This window comes from Silurus meridionalis, chromosome 15, assembly GCF_014805685.1.
Source record: "Silurus meridionalis isolate SWU-2019-XX chromosome 15, ASM1480568v1, whole genome shotgun sequence".
Taxonomy (NCBI): domain Eukaryota; kingdom Metazoa; phylum Chordata; class Actinopteri; order Siluriformes; family Siluridae; genus Silurus; species Silurus meridionalis.
The window spans coordinates 1058729-1079418 of record NC_060898.1 but is presented as its reverse complement, the minus strand read 5'-3'; the positions used below and the strand labels follow the sequence as shown (position 1 = coordinate 1079418).

Genomic DNA, 20690 nt, shown 5'->3' with positions numbered 1-20690 from the left:
CTGTATGGAGTTGAGACGAGGTTAACGTGGTGTGAAAAAGGGGTGCGGGATTAGCGTCTTTTAGCTCAATCTCTGCTTTCACTGTTCAACACAAACACACAGTGTTGTAACACAAACAGCGCAGGCCGGTCTTATCCCGATCCCTGCTGTTCGGACGGATTTCTGAATGAAGGACTTCGGCTTTGCAGCGGCCCTCGGGGGCGTCTCACTCAGTGGGGTGGGCAGGGGAAGTGGGGGGGGGATTTGTCAGGAGGGACGAGGACACAACACTCACTTTCAATCGCCCCTGCTGATCCAGGATAATGGATAATGAGGGACACTCCAGAGAGAGTGTTTGACCTCTGACCCCTGAGGTGAGGTCGCTCGATGTGTCGACCGGCTGCGAGTATCAGCTCGTGATAAAATAGTAGTGTGACCTCCAAAAGAATATGAGGACAAATCATTTGTAGAAATGATTGACACCTGATGCACACATTAAAGAATCCGTGATGTGGTTAAATTGGCTAACGCGGATCTGAAGTAGCCACTCTGTACACCCGTGTTGAGCAGAAAAGCATCTCAGATCAAAATTTATTGACATTTATTTTTAATACCATGTGTCATAATTATTGCCCTCCAACACCTTCTGAAGAGCTTTTTCTGTGGTTGGAAAAGCTGCTATAGTTTGTATAACCACTCTTTACAGACGTGTTGAGCAGAAAAGCATCTCAGAAAAGTCGTCTTGACGACAAAACTTGGGGAAAAAAAAAATATACAGTATATATACATCAAACTAAAATAAATGCTGTCAGTTATCATTTGTAAAATATTCACAGTAATTCCCCGTTACGCCCATTACACCTTCACCCTGGACTACTTTCCGTTTTCTTTCCGTTTGCTTTCTTTTTGTTTTCATCAGCTATTCATTAAGAAGTTAAGTCTCACAGCGAGGAGGAAATGTGACATTTAAATGACAAAGGAGATGCAAATGCTGCCTTTCTGCCTGTACACAATGCTCTCTATTGAGAGCTAATGGATTACTTAGTGTGAGAATAACACTACAAATTAGCCAGGGCAAATATTTGGCCAGCCAATTATACGACCACAGGCAGAGAAGAAACCAAAAAGCCAATGGTGGATTTTTTTTTCCAGGAAAATGAGGGATATTGGAGCGTAGCGTTAAATGTTCTGTTTATATGTGATGCTTTTCTAGAAGTTCGTTGCCCTTTTTCTGATCTTACAACGTGTTTTTCACAATCGTAACCCCACCAGGATGTGACTTCCTTTTTACAAATGGACCACGCATGCAACAGCACCAAATAATGATGACGTGACAACGTGAAAAATTACAATATCATTCAAAAATTCTTTCTTCCTGAGTGAACATTTCACTATGAGTGCTGTAAATCCACATTTATTCCACACAAAGCTTTCAAAAGGTTGAACAAATGAAATGTAATGGAATCAGGTCAATAGAAAAGCAAGTGTATCATTAAACAAAATTTTTTTTATTTATTTTTTTGTCACACATTAAATCTTGTTGGTGAAAAAAAATCCTGATTTGGTTATTGTACTTTATTTATTTTACGAGGGTGAGTCAAACAAAAACGTTTACTTTTAACAAGAATGAATGAATAACCGCTCTTTACATATGAGTTAAACAGAAAAGCATCTCAGAACAATCACAAGATATTAACACTAATACCTAATCACACACGTCAGAGTTTTTGACACCCGATACAAAGACTTTAAAGGTGATTTGGTCAGGGAATTACCTCAATTAACCACTGTTTACAGATGTGCTGTTTACAGATGTGCTGAGCAGAAAAGCATGTCAGAACTAAAACTTAAATCCACAAATAATTCCTAAATCCAGTGTCTGATCGTTGTTGAGAACTAATATATAAATCATTAAACGATAATTGGTGAAGTCGGAGTTTTCTTGATCCTCTGAGTGATTATCTGAATGAAATTATGTACAGTGAAAGTTGTGTGTTTTTCTTTCCACACAGTATTTATTTCCACAGCACACAAGTACATACTATACAGTAAATAAACATAGAAAGGGTTTTCAATTCTCAACTCCTGCAGCCGGAGACTCAGCTGTTCTCAATCCTTCCGTTATCTCACTGATTTTTCTGAAGGAAGGAGATCTAACAAGAATATATCGTAGCAGCAAGAAAACATTTTGTTCAAACTTGTGAACATTTTGTCCAACTTTTGTCAAAGTTGATGTTAGAAGCAGAAAAATGGACGAGCGTAAGGATTTCAGCGAGTTTGACAAATTGTGACGTCTAGACGACTGGGTCAGAGCGTCTCCAACATCCTAGTGGGATGTTTCTGGTCTGCAGTGGTCAGTAATTATCAAAAGTGGGAGGAAGGAAGGAACAGTGGTGAACCAGCGACAGGGTCGGTGGCGGTCGAGGTTCATTGATGCATGTGAGGAGCGAAGGCTGGTCCATGTGGTTCTGATCCAACAAACGAACTCCTGTAGCTCAAACTGCTGAAGACGTTCATGTTGTTGATGCTCAGGACTGTTTTAGCAGCAAAAGAGGAACTAACACAATATTAGGCAGGTGGTCATATTGTTATTCCTGATCTGTGTTTAGCATAGATGAGAACATTATGTCTTCAAAATAAGACATGACATGCGAAAGAGAATGTTGGACAGGAAGGACAGAGAAGACAGAGCATTTATTCTTCATGCAAAGGCACTCAAAGGCAGGTGTCTAATCTCTTCCCAAAATCAAAGATCTATCTGCCCTCTTCTGCATTGATGAGCTCAGAGACGGACACCATCAGTGTGATTCACAAGTGAAACTGTTGATGCCTGGAGTCATAAACTGTCTTAGGGAAAGAATTGGGAGTCTATTTCGGTCATGTAAGTTGCTAATCTGGATCTTCATAAGAAACTTTTTATCTAACTTGAATCTAATCTAATTTACTCTAATCTAATCTAATCTAATCTAATCTAATCTAATATGAATATATAACTTCAAAACCTCCAAACGGGGTTTCTTATGTGCCTTGTTTTATTATAATCGAGTGTATGTTTTAACCTGACAGGGTTCCACACACAAAGGACCACCAGTGTGTGTGTGTGTGTGTGTGTGTGTGTGTGTGTGTGTGTGTGTGTGTGTTTCAGAGACAAAACCTTAGAGAGAGAGCGAATGTATTGAAACATTAGACTGGAGTGGTCCAACACAGTCCTGTGTGAAGCCTTTTCTCACTATTCATCCTCAATAAAGTGCATTCAGAAGTGCCCTTCTCTCTCTCTCTCTCTCTCTCCCTTTCGCTCTCTCTCACTCTCTCTCTCCCTTTCTCTCTCTCTCTCTCTCTCTCTCTCTCTCTCTCTCTCTCTCTCTCTCTCTCTTTTTCCCCTTTTTCTCGTTTATAACCACGCCAAAAATGAAGGACCCGAAAAAACAATACAGAAAGGATTTCTTTATCTGGACGAGTGCTCACCTCTGTGCTCCTAACTCGCTTTTCAGATACCTGCAGGCAAGAGAAAGAGGGAAAGTTGAGAGAAAGCCAGAAACAAAGGGATATCCTCAACTTTCCTTCGTCACCCCCTCTTTCCCTCTATCCCCTTCATCGTGCTGGAAGAGGACTCTTTCATTCATCCAAAGCCTCTTATTAACTTTGCTCATGATGTCTCGCTCTATAAAGAAAAAGGCCACCAATTAGTCGCTCATCAGCTCCAATTAAAGAAAACAAAAACAAGTATAAAAAAAAACTCGGCTCTGTAAGAAGCTGAAAGATTCAGAATGAATTCGAGAAGACGATAAAATACAACCTTCTGATGATATTACATATGTAAATACATGTGTAAATATAGATGCTTCTAACATGAGATTAAAATGGGCTGCGAGCTTCTTGTTCACTCCTGCTGTCTGTCTGTCTGTCAGTCTGATATTGTCAAATTAATCAAGAAGCTTTTATTGTCATTTCAACCATATATATATATAGTTAATGCTGTACACAGTGAAACGAGACAACGTTTCTCCAGAACCCTGGAGCTACAAAAAACAACACAGAGCTACATAACAGGACACAGAGCTACATAACACAATACAGAGCTACATAACACAATACAGAGCTACATAACAGGACACAGAGCTACATAACACAATACAGAGCTACATAACACAATACAGAGCTACATAACAGGACACAGAGCTACATAACACAATACAGAGCTACATAACAGGACACAGAGCTACATAACACAATACAGAGCCACATAACAGGACACAGAGCTACATAACACAATACAGAGCTACATAACAGGACACAGAGCTACATAACACAACACAGAGCTACATAACAGGACACAGAGCTACATAACACAATACAGAGCTACATAACAGGACACAGAGCTACATAACACAATACAGAGCTACATAACAGGACACAGAGCTACATAACACAACACAGAGCTACACAACACAGAGCTATATAACAGGACACAGAGCTACATAACACAATACAGAGCTACATAACAGGACACAGAGCTACATAACACAATACAGAGCCACATAACACAACACAGAGCTACATAACACAACACAGAGCTACATAACAGGACACAGAGCTACATAACACAACACAGAGCTACATAACAGGACACAGAGCTACATAACACAATACAGAGCTACATAACAGGACACAGAGCTACATAACACAACACAGAGCTACATAACAGGACACAGAGCTACATAACACAATACAGAGCTACATAACAGGACACAGAGCTACATAACACAACACAGAGCTACATAACAGGACACAGAGCTACATAACACAACACAGAGCTACATAACACAACACAGAGCTACATAACAGGACACAGAGCTACATAACACAATACAGAGCTACATAACAGGACACAGAGCTACATAACACAACACAGAGCTACATAACAGGACACAGAGCTACATAACACAACGCAGAGCTACATAACACAACATAGAGCTACGTAACAGGACACAGAGCTACATAACAGGACACAGAGCTACATAACACAACAAAGAGCTACATAACAGGACACAGAGCTACATAACAGGACACAGAGCTACAAAACACAACACAGAGCTACATAACAGGACACAGAGCTTCATAACACAACACAGAGCTACATAATAGGACACAGAGCTACATAACACAACACAGAGCTACATAACAGAACACAGAGCTACATAACACAACACAGAGCTACATAACACAACACAGAGCTACATAACACAACACAGAGCTACATAACACAACACAGAGCTACATAACAGGACACAGAGCTACATAACACAACACAGAGCTACATAACAGGACACAGAGCTACATAACACAACACAGAGCTACATAACACAACATAGAGCTACATAACAGGACACAGAGCTACATAACACAACACAGAGTTACATAACACAACATAGAGCTACATAACAGGACACAGAGCTACATAACAGGACACAAAGCTACATAACACAACATAGAGCTACATAACAGGACACAGAGCTACATAACAGGACACAGAGCTACATCACACAACATAGAGCTACATAACAGGACACAGAGCTACATAACAGGACACAGAGCTACATACAGAACACAGAGCTACATACAGAACACAGAGTTAAGGACTAAAGTAAGTGTCCTCACCACATAAAGTGCATCATGTGCAAACTGTGCAGACAAAAGACAGTGCAAACACTCAATAACATCACCAGTAAACCTGCTGTATAATGTGTTATACAGTACAACATGCAAAAAAGAGAATTATAAACAAAAGTGTACTTGTAAATATAAACACAAAACGTAAACACAAAAAGTTGTGCAAAACAGCAACAGCAGCAATTAAGTAGATGTACAAAACAGCATGTGAACATTTATAATATAGTTATAATAAAATAATAATATATAATGAGTGGTGCTGAAGACATGGATGTGTGTGAATCCAAATAAGTATTGAGTGTGTGTTTGAGTTCAGATTTAGAGCAGATCAGTAACACAGTTGAGTGTGTGTGTGTGTGTGTGTGTGTGTGTGTGTGTGTGTTTCAGTTCCAGTTCAGTTCTGTATGTTGTGGAGTCTGATGGCTTAAGTGAAAAAACTGTTGCACAGTCTGGATGTGAGGCCCGAATGCCTCAGAACCTCTTTCCTGATGGTAGGAGAGTGAGGAGTGTGTGTGCTGGATGATGTTTGTGAGGGGTGTGTGTGTGAGGGGTGTGTGTGAGAGATGTGTGTGGGGTCGTACACAATGTAATTAGCTTTGCAGGTGCAGCATGTGGTGTAAATGTCCATGATAGAGAGAAGAGAAACTCCAGTGATCTTCTTGGACGTCCTCACTATCCTCTGTAGGATCCGGTGTCTGTTCCTCTTTGGATATCAGTATATTCAATGTCTGTCTATCTCTCTGTCTGTTTATTTCTTGACTGGTCTTTGTCTCATATTATCTGTCTTTCCAACAATTGATTCTGCTCTTTAGTAAGGTTGAATTCTCACAGTCTGTCTGTCTGTTTCTGTATCACTCTCTCACTGTCTGTCTCTGTATCACTCTCAAATTGTCTTTTTTGTCTGTCTCGGTATCACTCTAACTGTCTGTCTGTCTGTCTGTCTGTCTGTCTCTGTATCACTCCCAAACTGCCTGTCTGTTTGTCTGTCTGTCTGTCTGTCTGTCTGTTTGTCTGTCTTTGTATTACTCTCAAATTGCCTGTCTGTTTGTCTGTCTCTGTATAACTACCAAACTGTCTGTCTGTCTCTGTAGCACTCTTTCAAAGTCTTGTCTGTCTGTGCATCACTTTCTTACTGTCTATCTGTCTGTTTTCTTTTCTGTTCTGGCACAGAGGTGGTGGAATGACCTTCCCCTAGATCTCCAAACAGCTGAGTCACTGCCAATCTTCAATCGATGGGTGAAGACCTTCCTCTTCCTGAAACACATGAACTAGCACTTTTTTCTTTGTTAGTTTTGTCTTTATGTAAAACAAATATTAAGCACCTTTCTTTCTTTCTTTCTTTCTTTCTTTCTTTCTTTCTTTCTTTCTTTCTTTCTTTCTTTCTTTCTTACTTTCTTTCTGACTTTCTTTGTATCACCTTCTCACTATCTGTCTGTCTAAAATTGTCTGATCTTTCTGCAGATCCATCTGTTTTACAGTCTTTATGACTGTCTTTCTCTGTCTGTCAGTCTTTCTGTTGCCGTGTCTCTTACTTTCTTTCAGTCTGTCTCTCTCAAATAGTCAAATAGTTTGTGGTTCTCTTTTAGTATAATCCTCACTGTTCCGTAATTACATGTAGGCAATGTTTTTTTTCTCTCAGAGAGAGGGTGTTCAGAAACGGCTAAATCGCCGCTCGCTCTTAATCCCTTTAAGGGCATTTGATTAACACCTGATTTCCAGCAGGGGCTGTGGGTGGAGCCAGATGACCCTCGCTAATAAAATTACCTCATTAACGTATTTATTTGTTCACAGTAACTCGTTGAGCGTTAGTCTGATGCTGTTTGAGCGGAGAGGAGGGAAGAGGGGGGCATCTGCTTTCACTTGTTTTGTTCACTCCTTAGTGAGCAGGTCTAAATAATGAGGGCCACAGCCTGGGAGATAGAATTAGGAACGAGGGCCACTTCAACAAATATTCAAGCTCTTTTAAACCTGGCCCTTGTACACCAATCACTTGTCCATTAATTACTTCCAGATGGGATTTTGTAGAAATTTTCTTGCCAAACAACACACACACACACACACACACACACACACACACACACACACACACTATTTACAACCTCTTCCTGTGATAAGGACAGGCTTCAGTCTTTTGTCTGTTCTTTTTGTCGTCATACGTTAATAACGACACAGGCCCGGGTTAGCTTTATCCTACAAAGTGGCGATGTTTAGACAAACGGCATGTAAATAACGCTGTTTCTGTCCTCATTTGTTTATAAATTGTGATTAAAAAGGTCAAATTTAAATGGCCCAATGTCCCGTTTACCCCAAATGCAGTCACTAAGCTTTCTTAGATTTGGCACTGATTATAAAACATCAAACTCAAGTCAGACGTCTCATTGATAGCAGAAATTAATCAGTAGCTATGGATGTAGTAACTGATTTTTAAAAAGCGATTAAATTACTTATTTAATTACTTACTCTCCAAACCTGGTGTCTGACAAGAAACTCTGACATAATTTATCAACTTTATTAGACACAATAAAGGGTTAAACTGATTTCAGTTTCATTTAAGAATAAAACTGAAATCAGTTTGACCTTTATATTGTCTATTAAAGTTAAAGTCTATTACAGTTTCCCATAACAAAATGTAGCCTATTGTTTATTTGTCTCATACAATAGCGATTTACCAATGAGTCATTTTTTAATTAAAGAGTGATATAGTTTTTATTCATCTAGAGTTCTAATTATAGTTCGGGACTGGCCAAAAAACCAAGTCAGTTCCTCCTGTAAAACTTGCCAAAGGTGTTCTTCACTAGTTGGAGATTGGGCAGGCTATCCCTTGATATATATATATATATATATGTCTAAAGGTTGGAAAGAATGAAAGCACACTTTTTTAAAACATAAAAACATAAAACAAACATTAAAGTAAGTGTTAATTCATATGTTTAAGAAAGAGGAAGGTTTACACCCGTCGTTTGAAGATTGGAAGTGACTCAACTGTTTAGACATCTAGGGGAAGTTCATTCCATCACCTCGATGACAGAACAGAAAAGAGTCTTGATATATACCTTCTTCTTCCCCTGAGAGACAGGTTTCACTCAGTCGAGCAGGGAAGATCTGCTAGAAGATCTGAGGCAGCATTGTGCAGTGTAAGCAGTGAGCAGAGCTTTGAGGTAAGAACGTGGCGGTCCATTTTTTGGCTTTGTAGGCATCAGTGCTTTGAATCTGATGTTTAAATGTAGCTACAGGAAGCCACCTGTTGATTGTCTATTGTTACCACAAGGTTGTGAGCAGTGGCTGAAGAAGAGAACAGAGAGCTGCATAGGGACCAAAAGCTACATAAATGTGTCTGAAAAACTATCAAAGATCAGGTGTTTCCACACTTTTCACAGACATCATTTATTCCTCTCGAAATGTTTGCTGTTAAACTGACACTAAACTGTATGTTGGTGATAAGACGTTACCACCAAACGCCAATCAAAACAAGTTGAAAAAAAATTCAGTTCTACCCAAATTGGCCGCTTGCTGCGTGTTTGACCAGTTTTTATCTGCTCATAAATAAAAAGGAACAACTGATAACACAAAATGTAGTTGAGTAAAAAGTAAAATATTTGACTTGCAAATGTAGTAAAGTTAAAGTCTCTCCATTTACATTTACATTTACATTTACATTTGCGGCATTTAGCAGACGCCCTTGTCCAGAGCAACGTACAAAAGTGCTTTGAGTCTCTGCCAATGAATAAAATATACTATAGTGTAATATAGTATAGTAAAATATAATTTAGAGTAGTACAATATAATATAGTATAGTAAAGTATAATATAATATAATATAATATAATATAATATAGTATAGTATAGTATGATATAATATAATATAGTATGATATAGTATAGTATAGTATAGTATGATATAGTATGACATAGTGTAGTATAGTATAGTATGATATAGTATAGTATAGTATAGTACAGTATAGTATGATATAATATAATATAGTATGATATAGTATAGTATAGTATAGTATAGTATAGTATAGTATAGTATAGTGTAGTATGATATAATATAGTATAGTATGATATAGAATGATATAGTGTAGTACAGTATAGTATAGTATGATATAGTATAGTACAGTGTAGTATGATATAATATAGTATACTATAGTATGATATAGTGTAGTATAGTATAGTATAGTATACTATAGTATAGTATAGTGTTGTATAGTATGGTATAGTATGGTATAAGCATAGTATAGTATAGTATAGTATAGTATAGTATAGTGTTGTATAGTATAGTATGGTATAAGTATAGTATAGTGTTGTATAGTATAGTATAGTATAGTATAGTATAGTATGGTATAAGTATAGTATAGTATAGTTGTATAGTATAGTATAGTATAGTATAGTATAGTGTATAGTATAGTATAGTATAGTATAGTATAGTATAGTGTTGTATAGTATAGTATAGTGTTGTATAGTATAGTATGATATAATATAATATAGTATGATATAGTATAGTATAGTATAGTGTAGTATGATATAATATAGTATAGTATGATATAGAATGATATAGTGTAGTACAGTATAGTATAGTATGATATAGTATAGTACAGTGTAGTATGATATAATATAGTATACTATAGTATAGTATAGTAGTATAGTATACTATAGTATAGTGTTGTATAGTATAGTATAGTATAATAGTATAGTATATAGTATAGTATAGTATAGTATAGTATAGTATAGTGTTGTATAGTATAGTATGGTATAAGTATAGTATAGTGTTGTATAGTATAGTATAGTATAGTATAATGTTGTATAGTATAGCATAGTATAGTATAGTATAGCATAGTGTTGTATAGTATAGCATAGTATAGTATAGTGTTGTATAGCATAGTATAGTGTTGTATAGTATAGTATAGTATAGTATAGTATAGCATAGTATAGTATAGTATAGTAGTATAGTATAGTATAGTATGGTATAGTATAGTATATAGTATAGTATAGTGTATAGTATAGTATAGTGTATAGTATAGTATGTATAGTATAGTATAGTATAGCATAGTATAGTGTTGTATAGTATAGTATAGCATAGTATGGTATAAGTATAGTATAGTATAGTATAGTATAGTATAGTATAGTATAGTATAGTATAGTGTTGTATAGTATAGTATAGTATAGTATAGTATAGTATAGTATAGTATAGTATATTGGATTGTCATTGTGCAGAAAAACAGCTTTTTTGTACACAATTTATTCCGATCTGGTTTTTATCGCTTTGTACACGTAACCGTTCGACGGGGTTGAATGCGCGCGCTCGCCTCCGACCAATCACAGAGCGCCCTGTTGGCCCTTTCGGGTGCTTCCCGTCATGCCTTGCGCGCGGCGGCGATTCGTCAGCAGCCAAACAGGTCCGAAAAGATGGCGGTGTCCATGGCGAAGCTCCAGGCTGCACAGCAGTGTCTGCTGCTCGTTTCTGTCCTGTTCCATTGCTCGGCTCGGGGTGGAGCAGCGGGCGAGGAGGCGCCGCATCGCCGCTTCGAGTATAAGCACAGCTTTAAAGGTCCTCACCTGACTCAGAGCGACGGAATGATCCCGTTCTGGGTTCACACGGGCAGTAAGTTCAGCTCTTCTGGTCGGTCTAACTTTATCATGGCTGCTCTTCAGGAAGCAATGCATTCTCTCTTTTCTTCTCTTTCCAAACTGAGTCAGTTTCCTCCAAAACGGTCACCATTCATGCTTGAGAACTTTCAAAAACAACTGAGCTGAGACTAAGTCAGGAAAGGATGCTGGACAGTTGTTAGCAGTGCGCATGCGCAGTAAGTTTAACAAAACTTAGCTTAAGTTCATCCTGAGTTCATTTTCTGCCTTTTTATATTTAAAAGCTATAAGATATAACTGAAAAAGTAAGTTTTATAAATGCATTTAATAACAGCTTTCTTTTCCTTGTCAGGTGTCACAAATTCAATCACAGCACACACACACACACACACACACACACACACACACACACAAAACAAATATAAAGATTTGTAAACATTGCTAATCTGTAAATCTGTGAGTCAACCGTGAGTGGAAGAAAAAGCCCTGGGTTAAACATTTCAGTTTTAGGGTCGTCCCCTGAAAGTGAATATATTTTTTTATTAATTTAATTTTGTTAATAAACAGAGGTCGTCCTGACCGTTACTGTTCGTTTTATCTCTCGCTCGCTTATCAGAGCTTCGTTCCCAGCTCAGGGTCAGTATTTGAGCTACGAGTGTTACAAACGTAGATGTTTTCATTTCTTTTTTCTCAGATTAGTGAAGAGTTAAAAGCAGAGACGGCGTTCCTGTGGGGTAAAGGTCTTTGTTGCGACACGTTCGTATAAAGCTGAGTGCAAATCTCAGAATCACTGGCTCGTCTCGACTCTTCTCGATTTGTACTACACTGTCGGGTTTGATGTTGTATCTGAGAGTTCAATGTTCCTAAATGTTCATGTCTAATGATCTAACCAAAGGTGACAGAGGAAAGGGGGGGATAAGCTCTCAGAGACGATATGGTAAAGAAACCTCATGAGGAACCATCCCAGGTCCTCATATAGCCAGAATATTCATTTATTAGATCTTCATCATGGTTGAGGTGCTGAACTGTTCACTGATGGAGACTCGAGAGCAAAACTGTTGTACAGTTTCTTCATGGGTACTGAGTGGAAATAATCACAGTATTCTTATGGATCTTTGACCTGTGGATGTGCAGAACTTTTTAAACCATCATTAACAAGCCCTCAGTCAGTCATGTGACTCAGTTAGGAGAAGAGGAGAAGAAAGAGAACATGTGGAGGTCTTCTGTTTTTGACGTGCATTTGTCTCGTGTGTGTACAGTGCCCTCCACAATTATTGGCACCCCTGTTTAAGATGTGGTCGTGGACTTCTAATAATTCTCCTTTTTTAAAAACAACATAGAACCCAAATTCAAAAAAAGAGAAAAATCCAACCTTTCATTTAAGTACATTACTTTGGTGGTAAAAAAAAATCATACATTTAGAAAAAAAAAAAACTTGAAATCATGTGTCCCACAATTATTGGCACCCCTAACAATTCCTCTGAAAAATTAATTTTTTTTTTTTTTTTATATATTTTTCTGTAGTTGCTAAGGTTGGTCAGGGTATCTAGAGACTTTTAATTAGTAATTCATGATTTCCTGTTTCCCTGGGGTATAAATATGACGTGACACAGAGGCCTAATTCTCTTACCCATTTGTCAACATGGCAAAGACAAGAGAACACACCATTCAAGTAAGGCAGATGTGTGTCGACCTTCATAAGTCAGGCAATGGCTACAAGAAAATAGCCACCGCCTTAACTTGCCGGTATCTACAGTCAGAGGAATCATTAAGAAGTTTAAAACAACTGGAACAGTGACAAACAAGGCTGGAAGAGGTCCCAAGTTTATCTTGCCACAACGCACAGTGAGGAGGATGGTAAGAGAAGTAAAAAAATTTCCCAAGCTCACCGTCACAGAATTGCATCAAAGAGTGGCATCTTGGGGTCACAGAGTCTCCAAAACAACCATCAGACGCCTCTACATGCCAACAAGCTGTTTGGGAGGCATGCAAGGAAAAAGCCTTTTCTCACTAACACTCACAAACGTAAACGTCTGGAGTTTGCTAAGCGGTACTGGGACTTCAACTGGGATCGTGTGCTTTGGTCAGATGAGACTAAGATTGAGCTTTTTGGCAACAAACACTCTAAGTGGGTCCAGCGTAAAACAAAAGATGAGTATGCCGAAAAGCACCTCATGCCCACCGTGAAGTATGGTGGAGGATCTGTGATGCTGTGGGCCTGTTTCTCTTCCAAAGGCCCTGGGAACCTTGTTAGGGTGCATGGCATTATGAACGCTTTGAAGTACCAGAATATTTTAAATAAAAACCTGATGGCCTCTGCCAGAAAGCAGGATAATGATCCAAAACATGTGGCAAAATCTACACAAAAGTGGTTCAGCAGTCACAAACTCAAGGTCCTCCCATGGCCATCTCAGTCCCCAGACCTCAACCCAATCGAAAACCTGTGGGGCGAGCTAAAGAGAAGAGTGCATAAGAGAGGACCCAGGACACTGGATGATCTAGAAAGATTGTGCAAAGAAGAATGGTCAAAAATCCCTCTCTCTGTGTTCTCCAATCTTGTGAAATGTTATAGGAGGAGATTAAGTGCTGTCTTGTTGGCAAAAGGAGGTTGTACAAAGTATTAACATCAGGGGTGCCAATAATTGTGGCACACATGATTTCAAGTTTTATTTTTTTTTTCTAAATGTGTGATTTTTTTTTTTACCACCAAAGTTATGTACTTAAATAAAAGGTTGGATTTTTCTCTTTTTTTGCATTTGGGTTCTATGTTGTTTTAAAAAAAAAAAGGAGAATTTTTTGAAGTCCACGACCACATCTTAAACAGGGGTGCCAATAATTGTGGAGGGCACTGTATTTGTCTTGTGTGCTTGAGTTTATCGCATGTGCGGATGTGTGTTTGTCATGTATTTGTTGCCACGTTTGTTTGCATCTGTGTTTGCATTTTATCCGGACCGCCTCCTGATTTTCAGATGCGATCCCGAGCGCTGATCAGGTCCGGATCACACCGTCTCTGCGCAGCCAGAAGGGCTCGGTCTGGACCAAAACTCCGGTGAACTTCGAGCACTGGGAGGCCGAGGTGGCTTTCCGCATCTCCGGCCGAGGAAGAACCGGAGCTGATGGACTGGTGAGAAAAACACACGATGCACTGAGAGAGTTGAGTTGTGGTGTGTGTGTTTGTGTGTGTGTGTTATAAAGCTGTGTGTGTGTTTTTTGTGTAGGCCATATGGTACACAGAGAATCAGGGTCTGGATGGTCCAGTATATGGAGCTGCTGATCATTGGAACGGTGTGGGAATTTTCTTCGACTCCTTCGATAATGACGGGAGGGTAATTACAAATTATTTATAATCAATACTTATTGAGTTTTCCTGTAACATCACCATGTGTTTTCGCATAATGCTATTTTCTCATTTTAGAAAAATAATCCAGCCATCATCGTTGTGGGAAACAACGGTAAACTGACCTATGACCATCAGAAGTAAGTACACAGCAGAGGAAGGTGTGTGTGTGTGTGTGTGTGTGTGTGTGTGTGTGTGTGTGTGTGTGTGTGTGTGTGTGTGTGTGTGTGTGTGTGTGTATGTATTTGTTGTGTCTGTGTCAACACTCTCCTTTCCACATCACCTACATTCTGAAGCACTGATTAATTACATAACAGTCTGAGTAAATAAGTTAAATAAACCTCGCTCAGATTTCCTACAGTCGTCACTCAGACGTTCTTAGACGTTCCTCAGATCTCGCTCAACTTTTGCTCAGACTTCCCTCACAGTTCATCCGATTCTCCATCGAACCTCACCAGGACTTCCCTCAGACCTCAACATTTAAATTTTTCATCTTCGTTTATTTGATTTCATAATTTCCTTTTCTCCACACAGCGACGGTTCAACCCAGGCCCTGGGAACCTGTCTTCGGGATTTCAGAAATAAACCATATCCCGTCCGAGCCAAAATCACCTACTACAAGAAGACCTTAACGGTAATGATGTGAAACTGACCTCAGGTCAGAGGTGATTAATTACTCTGCGGTGCCTCTTGTAGGTGTGGCCTAGTTACTGATTCTGATTCTGATATATGGTTGTAGTTAGAGATCTGGAAAACTCTTGTGTTCTTGTGGAATGTGTGTTCCAGTTGTGGATTAATTACGGATTCACGCCAGGGAAAGACGATTATGAATTCTGTGCCAAAGTGGAAAATATGATCATTCCATCCACAGGATATTTCGGCATCTCGGCTGCTACAGGAGGACTCGCAGGTCTGAGAAATTCAGTATTCATACATTTCTGTAAAATAAAAAGAAATTATATTTATAAATATATAATTACAAATTAAAAATTATATTTTTTGAAAGCTGTTTACTGGAGTCATTTTTGTCTTTTTTTTACCTTTTTATTTTGTATTTCAACCTCTAAATATTTTTTTTAATTATTAGACCTTAGATATATTTTTTACTTTTAATCCTTATTTTATTTTATATAAAATATCTTTTTTTTATTATTATTTTTCTTGTGCGTCATATTAAATTTGTTTCTAAATTTCAACTTTTATTCATTTATTTACTTTTAAACATATATATATATATATATTATGTAATACTCTGGTTTTAATAAATGATTAGCTTTATTTTACTATTTTATTTTTATCTTTTTTTATTTATTTTACTCTTTATTTTACATTTCTTTTTGTATTATTTAAAAATGATTTATGTATATCAATGACGTGTGTGTGTGTGTGTGTGTGTGTGTGTGTGTGTGTGTGTGTGTGTGTGTGTGTTCACTGCCCATCTTTTTTATTGAGTTATTATTTATTAGTTATTTATTTAATTATTATATACAATTTGTTTTTGTGTATTTGCTCCAGATGATCATGATGTTTTGTCGTTCCTGCTGTTCCGATTAACTGAGCCTGGACAAAACCTGGTACGCTTTAAGTTTCTCTCTCTCTCTCTCTCTCTCTCTCTCTCTCTCTCTCTCTCACACACACACACACACACACACACACACACACACACACACACACTGTGCTCGGTTCTTGTCCACACACACTTCAGTGATGGAAAAAACTCTCGGTCCTTATTTCATAAGTGCTCACCAATTACTCCATTCCTTTGTATGCTGTAATTGGAGTGTGTGTGTGTGTGTGTGTGTGTGTGTGTGTGTGTGTGTGTGTGTGTGTGTGGTGTTCTAGGCCTCCCGTGAGCTTTGAATGTGTGTTTTGTTTCCTTTTTTTTGCGAAGCCTCCACCTGAACAAGAGATTCCCAAAGAGGAGCAGGACAAGTACCAGGAGGAATTTCAGAATTTCCAACAAGAGCTGGACAAAAAGAAAGAAGAGTTTCAGAAGGAGCACCCTGACGTCCACGGGCAGCCCAGTGAGAGAGAGACACACACACACACACACACACACACACACACACACACACACATTAACAGAAGCCTCTCACTGAGGACCTGATGAACAAATTAGAGAAAAATTAGGAACGTAAGCTTCAATAGTGGCACAGAGCCCTTTGGGTCAAAACACACACACACACACACACACACACACACACACACACACACACACACACACCATGTATTTGCTTTGTCTTCTCTTCTTTAATGCGTCTTTATGATGTGCTCTTTCATTTATTTCAAGTATTTAAATAATAAATTGGATAAAAAATGTTTTAATTAAAACAATTAAAGACAAGATAAAATATGTGCACCGTGACCAGAGCAAAGTTTAACATAAGACTGTAGGATAAGAATAAATTATAAATGTTCATTAATATTATCATTCTTTTTATTATGGCACAAATAGTAAAAAAAAAATGCAATGTGTTTGTTTCATTTCTTTTTAGAACAAAGCTTTAATCTAATCAATAACCAGTCTTTTATTTATATCAATCTTTTATTTATCTAATGCTATAACCAGTATTTGAGATGTCCTGTGTCAGGGTTTCTTTGGAGCTTTGAAAAGCATTAAACAGTTGTTCCATGGATTTTGTGGAAGTTAAGGCTAAGGCATGATCTAGAGTCGTAAAACTTACAGCAGAGAAAGTAAACTTTAGGATGTTGCAAAGAATAAAGAGAAATGCAAATTCCAGCAAAAAAATGACTGGTGTCAGTGCTGTTAAATGTCATATGGATAAGCGTCATAGTGGCGTATCCACACACACTAAAGTGAGAGAGACATGAGTAATCGTTGTTTGAAGTTAAATAAGTCCAAAGACAAGCAAAATGCACTCGAGACAAAACAGGATTTTTATTCAAGGGCAACATCGCACTTTTTTTTTTTTTTTTTTTTTGGAAGTCTGAGATGTTTATGTGAGTTCTCCTGCTCCTCAGTGGAGGATCTCTATGAGAGCGTGAGCGACCGTGAGGTCCGTCAGGTGTTCGAGGGCCAGAACCGAATCCACCTGGAGATCAAACAGCTGAACCGGCAGCTGGCCATGATTCTGGACGAGCAGCGCCGCTACGTCTCCATCGTCAGCGAGGAGATCTCCAAACGCACAGGAAACACCCAGTCGGGGCAGGTAGGGACCGGATTACACTCGGGGGGGCCCTGATGTCACACAATCTACAAGTCAGATAGTGAATTGTGGTGTTAAATGTTTGTCCAGGGTCCGAGTCAGGAATTGGACACGATCATGACGAATCAGCAGGAAGTCCTGCGCAGTCTGAACGAGTTGAGGTAAACTTCACAGCAAGATCTACACAATCCATATACAATTCACGACACCGGTTACCCAAAACACGCTTAACGCATAAGTAAACATTCAACAAGGAAGGAGTCTCCAATCCAGGACGCATCGTCCTCTATCCAGGACGATGCATCCGCCATTGGACCACGTCTGCTCTTTTGGGTTAATCCACTTCATATTGTTCGAATTATGCTGCACATTTTTCTCTGATCTGGTCTAGATTAGCAAAATAATCTGTAAAGACAAGCTTCTAATGCCGGATTAATCTCCTGACTCAGGCTTTTGTTTCATATGTAGGTCATTTACAGCAAACGCAGATGAGATATAAGGTTTATTATGTCTGATTTGAGGAAAGTTATGGGATTTAATCCTCATCTGATCTTCTGTGAATTTTGACATGCTGTTCGTCTTTTCATCCCTGAAGAAAAACATAAATCTCTCACACCGGAGCCTCTTTTTATAACAGCTTTATACGATGTACGTCTGCTGTTCAATTTCCTGGGCTGTTGCTATGGAAACGTATTCTAAGGAGCATGTTGATACACGCGTTGAAACTAATCAACAGCTTCTGACCAACCACAATTCAGGTTTTTTTTTTTTTTAAATCAGAAACATTTAACAATATGAAGCGGTCATTTCCAGAGGTTCTCCAATCACTACTTATTGTTTTGTTTTGTCTTATTATTTATTTAATTATTTATCGCCGCTCGCACGTTACAACTCTGAAAACCTTTCGCTTTTCTTCGCCTTTTTCTTTGAAATGATGCTAAATGAAAGCGAGTCTTCTCTTTACATCTCATTCAGTTTGTTGTAATTGTGTGCAATATGTTTAATCGGGAGAACACGGTTTTCCGGGGGATTAATTTAGTCGTCTCATTTAAAGGTGGATTGTGGGAATATTGTGATGAGTTGATTGGGTGAAGGATTAGAGGATTAGAGAAGGAAAAACATGCTGTAAAATTTGCATTTTATTTAGATGTAAACAATTTCGCTTTGTGGCGTATTGAGGTTTATGAGTTTAAGGTTGTGTTGCAGTTTCTGTGTTTTGAAGCTTTTCTATTTATCACTTGTATAAGGGGTCAAAGTGCTTTAGAATGAACCTCTACATTAAATCATTAGTCAACAGATTTAGGATCCTATGTAAATTCTACATTCATACATTTATCCTCTTATTCTGCGAATCCAATGTTCTCTGAATTGTTTCTACACAAGATGAATATTCTGCGATATTTAATATTGTTGTGTGTGTTTAATAGAAACAGCGTTTCAGCGTCGGTGCAGCAGCTGAGTGCAGCGCAACAGGGAAACACCGGCGCTTTGGGCGCGTACGAGTCGATCCAACACTTTAACGATATCAAGGAGCATCTTCACGTCGTCAAGAGGAACGTGGAGAACATCATCCAGAGGAATGCGGTGAGTTCACACTACACACTGATTCATACACACGGTGAGAAGGAGCAGGAAAAATACTTATGTAGAATAATTCATGGATATTAGAAATGTAGTAAATAAAAATAAAACATTATTAATGTAGAATATTTCTGTACATATCCATGCATTTATATTTCTCTCTTTTTCCACATGCTGTTATTTTTTATCCTTAATTTTGCATGCTGTATGATGTCATCCTGAGTCTTTTATATGTTCCGTTCATGTTTTCCTTTGAAGGCTCCACCAGCTGAGAAGCAGAAGTGTCCCGATCCTCCTCCTCCTCCTCCCTGCCTATCCACTGTGCACTTCGTCGTCTTCATCGTCGTCCAGACGCTGCTGTTTTTTGGATACGTCATGTACAAGTAAGTTTTCTCTGCGAACAAACACGTTTCCTCGACAAATGAATGCATGCAAGAGTGGCAAAATTAATGTTGCAGAAATGATAAAAAAAAATTTAATTTTAATGTGAGTAATTCTTGTGTAGTAGGTAAATTCTCTCTCTCTCCGTCTCTCCGTCTCTCAGAAGCCAGCAAGAAGCAGCAGCAAAGAAGTTTTTTTGATGAATTTCGTCGAGCTCAGCACGAGTCATCTAGTTTTGATGGGAAATCGGCGTTGTCGTTGTTCTAAGTTATTCTACTTGAAAACCTGAAGTATTTTTTTTAATTTGATCAGAATTGTACAGGGTGTAAATGAGTGAGTGATGGTTTTTTTTTTTTTTTTTTTTTTTTTTTTGGTTTAAAGTCCCTTTAATTTCATGTATTAATATATTTGGTTTAGTGTTTAATGAATTTCTATACTTCAGTCTGCCTGCCTTCAGGAAATCAACCACTGGCCCTCGGAGATGTTGCTCTGCTTTTTTATCACAAGTTGTTTAGAGGGGAAAATGCTGTCTATTCCTGAAGCCTTGTAGCCAAACTGCCAAAAACAAAACAAAACATGGATTTCTTTCTTTTTTTTTTCCTGAGCAATTTACATAAACAGAATACAAACCCATGTGTGTTCTTGTTATTTATTGCTCTTGTGACCTCTATGACCTTGACATGACTAAGTTTATTTCTTTCTTTAGATTATAAAACATTTATAAATGTATTGATTACTTTTTCTGTTTTCTGAATAGTAGGAAAGTGTTGATTAATTCTCCATAACGCAGCTTGGATAGTAATTCGTTAGCATTTCCACGGTAACAGTAGCGTGTATATTCAGTGTGTTTCACTATTCTTACATTTGAACCCACTGTATGTTCAAAAGTATTGGGACACCCGACTTTCCCACCCATACGTGGTTCTTCCCCGAACTGTTACTACAAAGTTGGAGGCCCACAATTGTATCGGAAGTTGTTGGATTTGGTAACATG

The 20690-nt window shown here is 38.2% G+C and overlaps 1 protein-coding gene across 1 annotated transcript; it reads left to right on the top strand.

Moving 5' to 3' along the window:
* Positions 1-10996: 10996 nt before the first annotated feature.
* lman1 (lectin, mannose-binding, 1) lies at positions 10997-20329 on the top strand. The gene is made up of 13 exons (XM_046867720.1): positions 10997-11246; positions 14200-14354; positions 14449-14556; positions 14646-14707; positions 15102-15201; positions 15354-15477; positions 16083-16141; positions 16459-16591; positions 17550-17737; positions 17825-17895; positions 19162-19318; positions 19574-19698; positions 19860-20329. Exons 1-13 carry the CDS (start codon positions 11051-11053, stop codon positions 19894-19896), a joined length of 1515 nt encoding a protein of 504 aa, XP_046723676.1. The 5' UTR covers positions 10997-11050; the 3' UTR covers positions 19897-20329.
* The last annotated feature ends 361 nt before the right edge of the window (positions 20330-20690 follow it).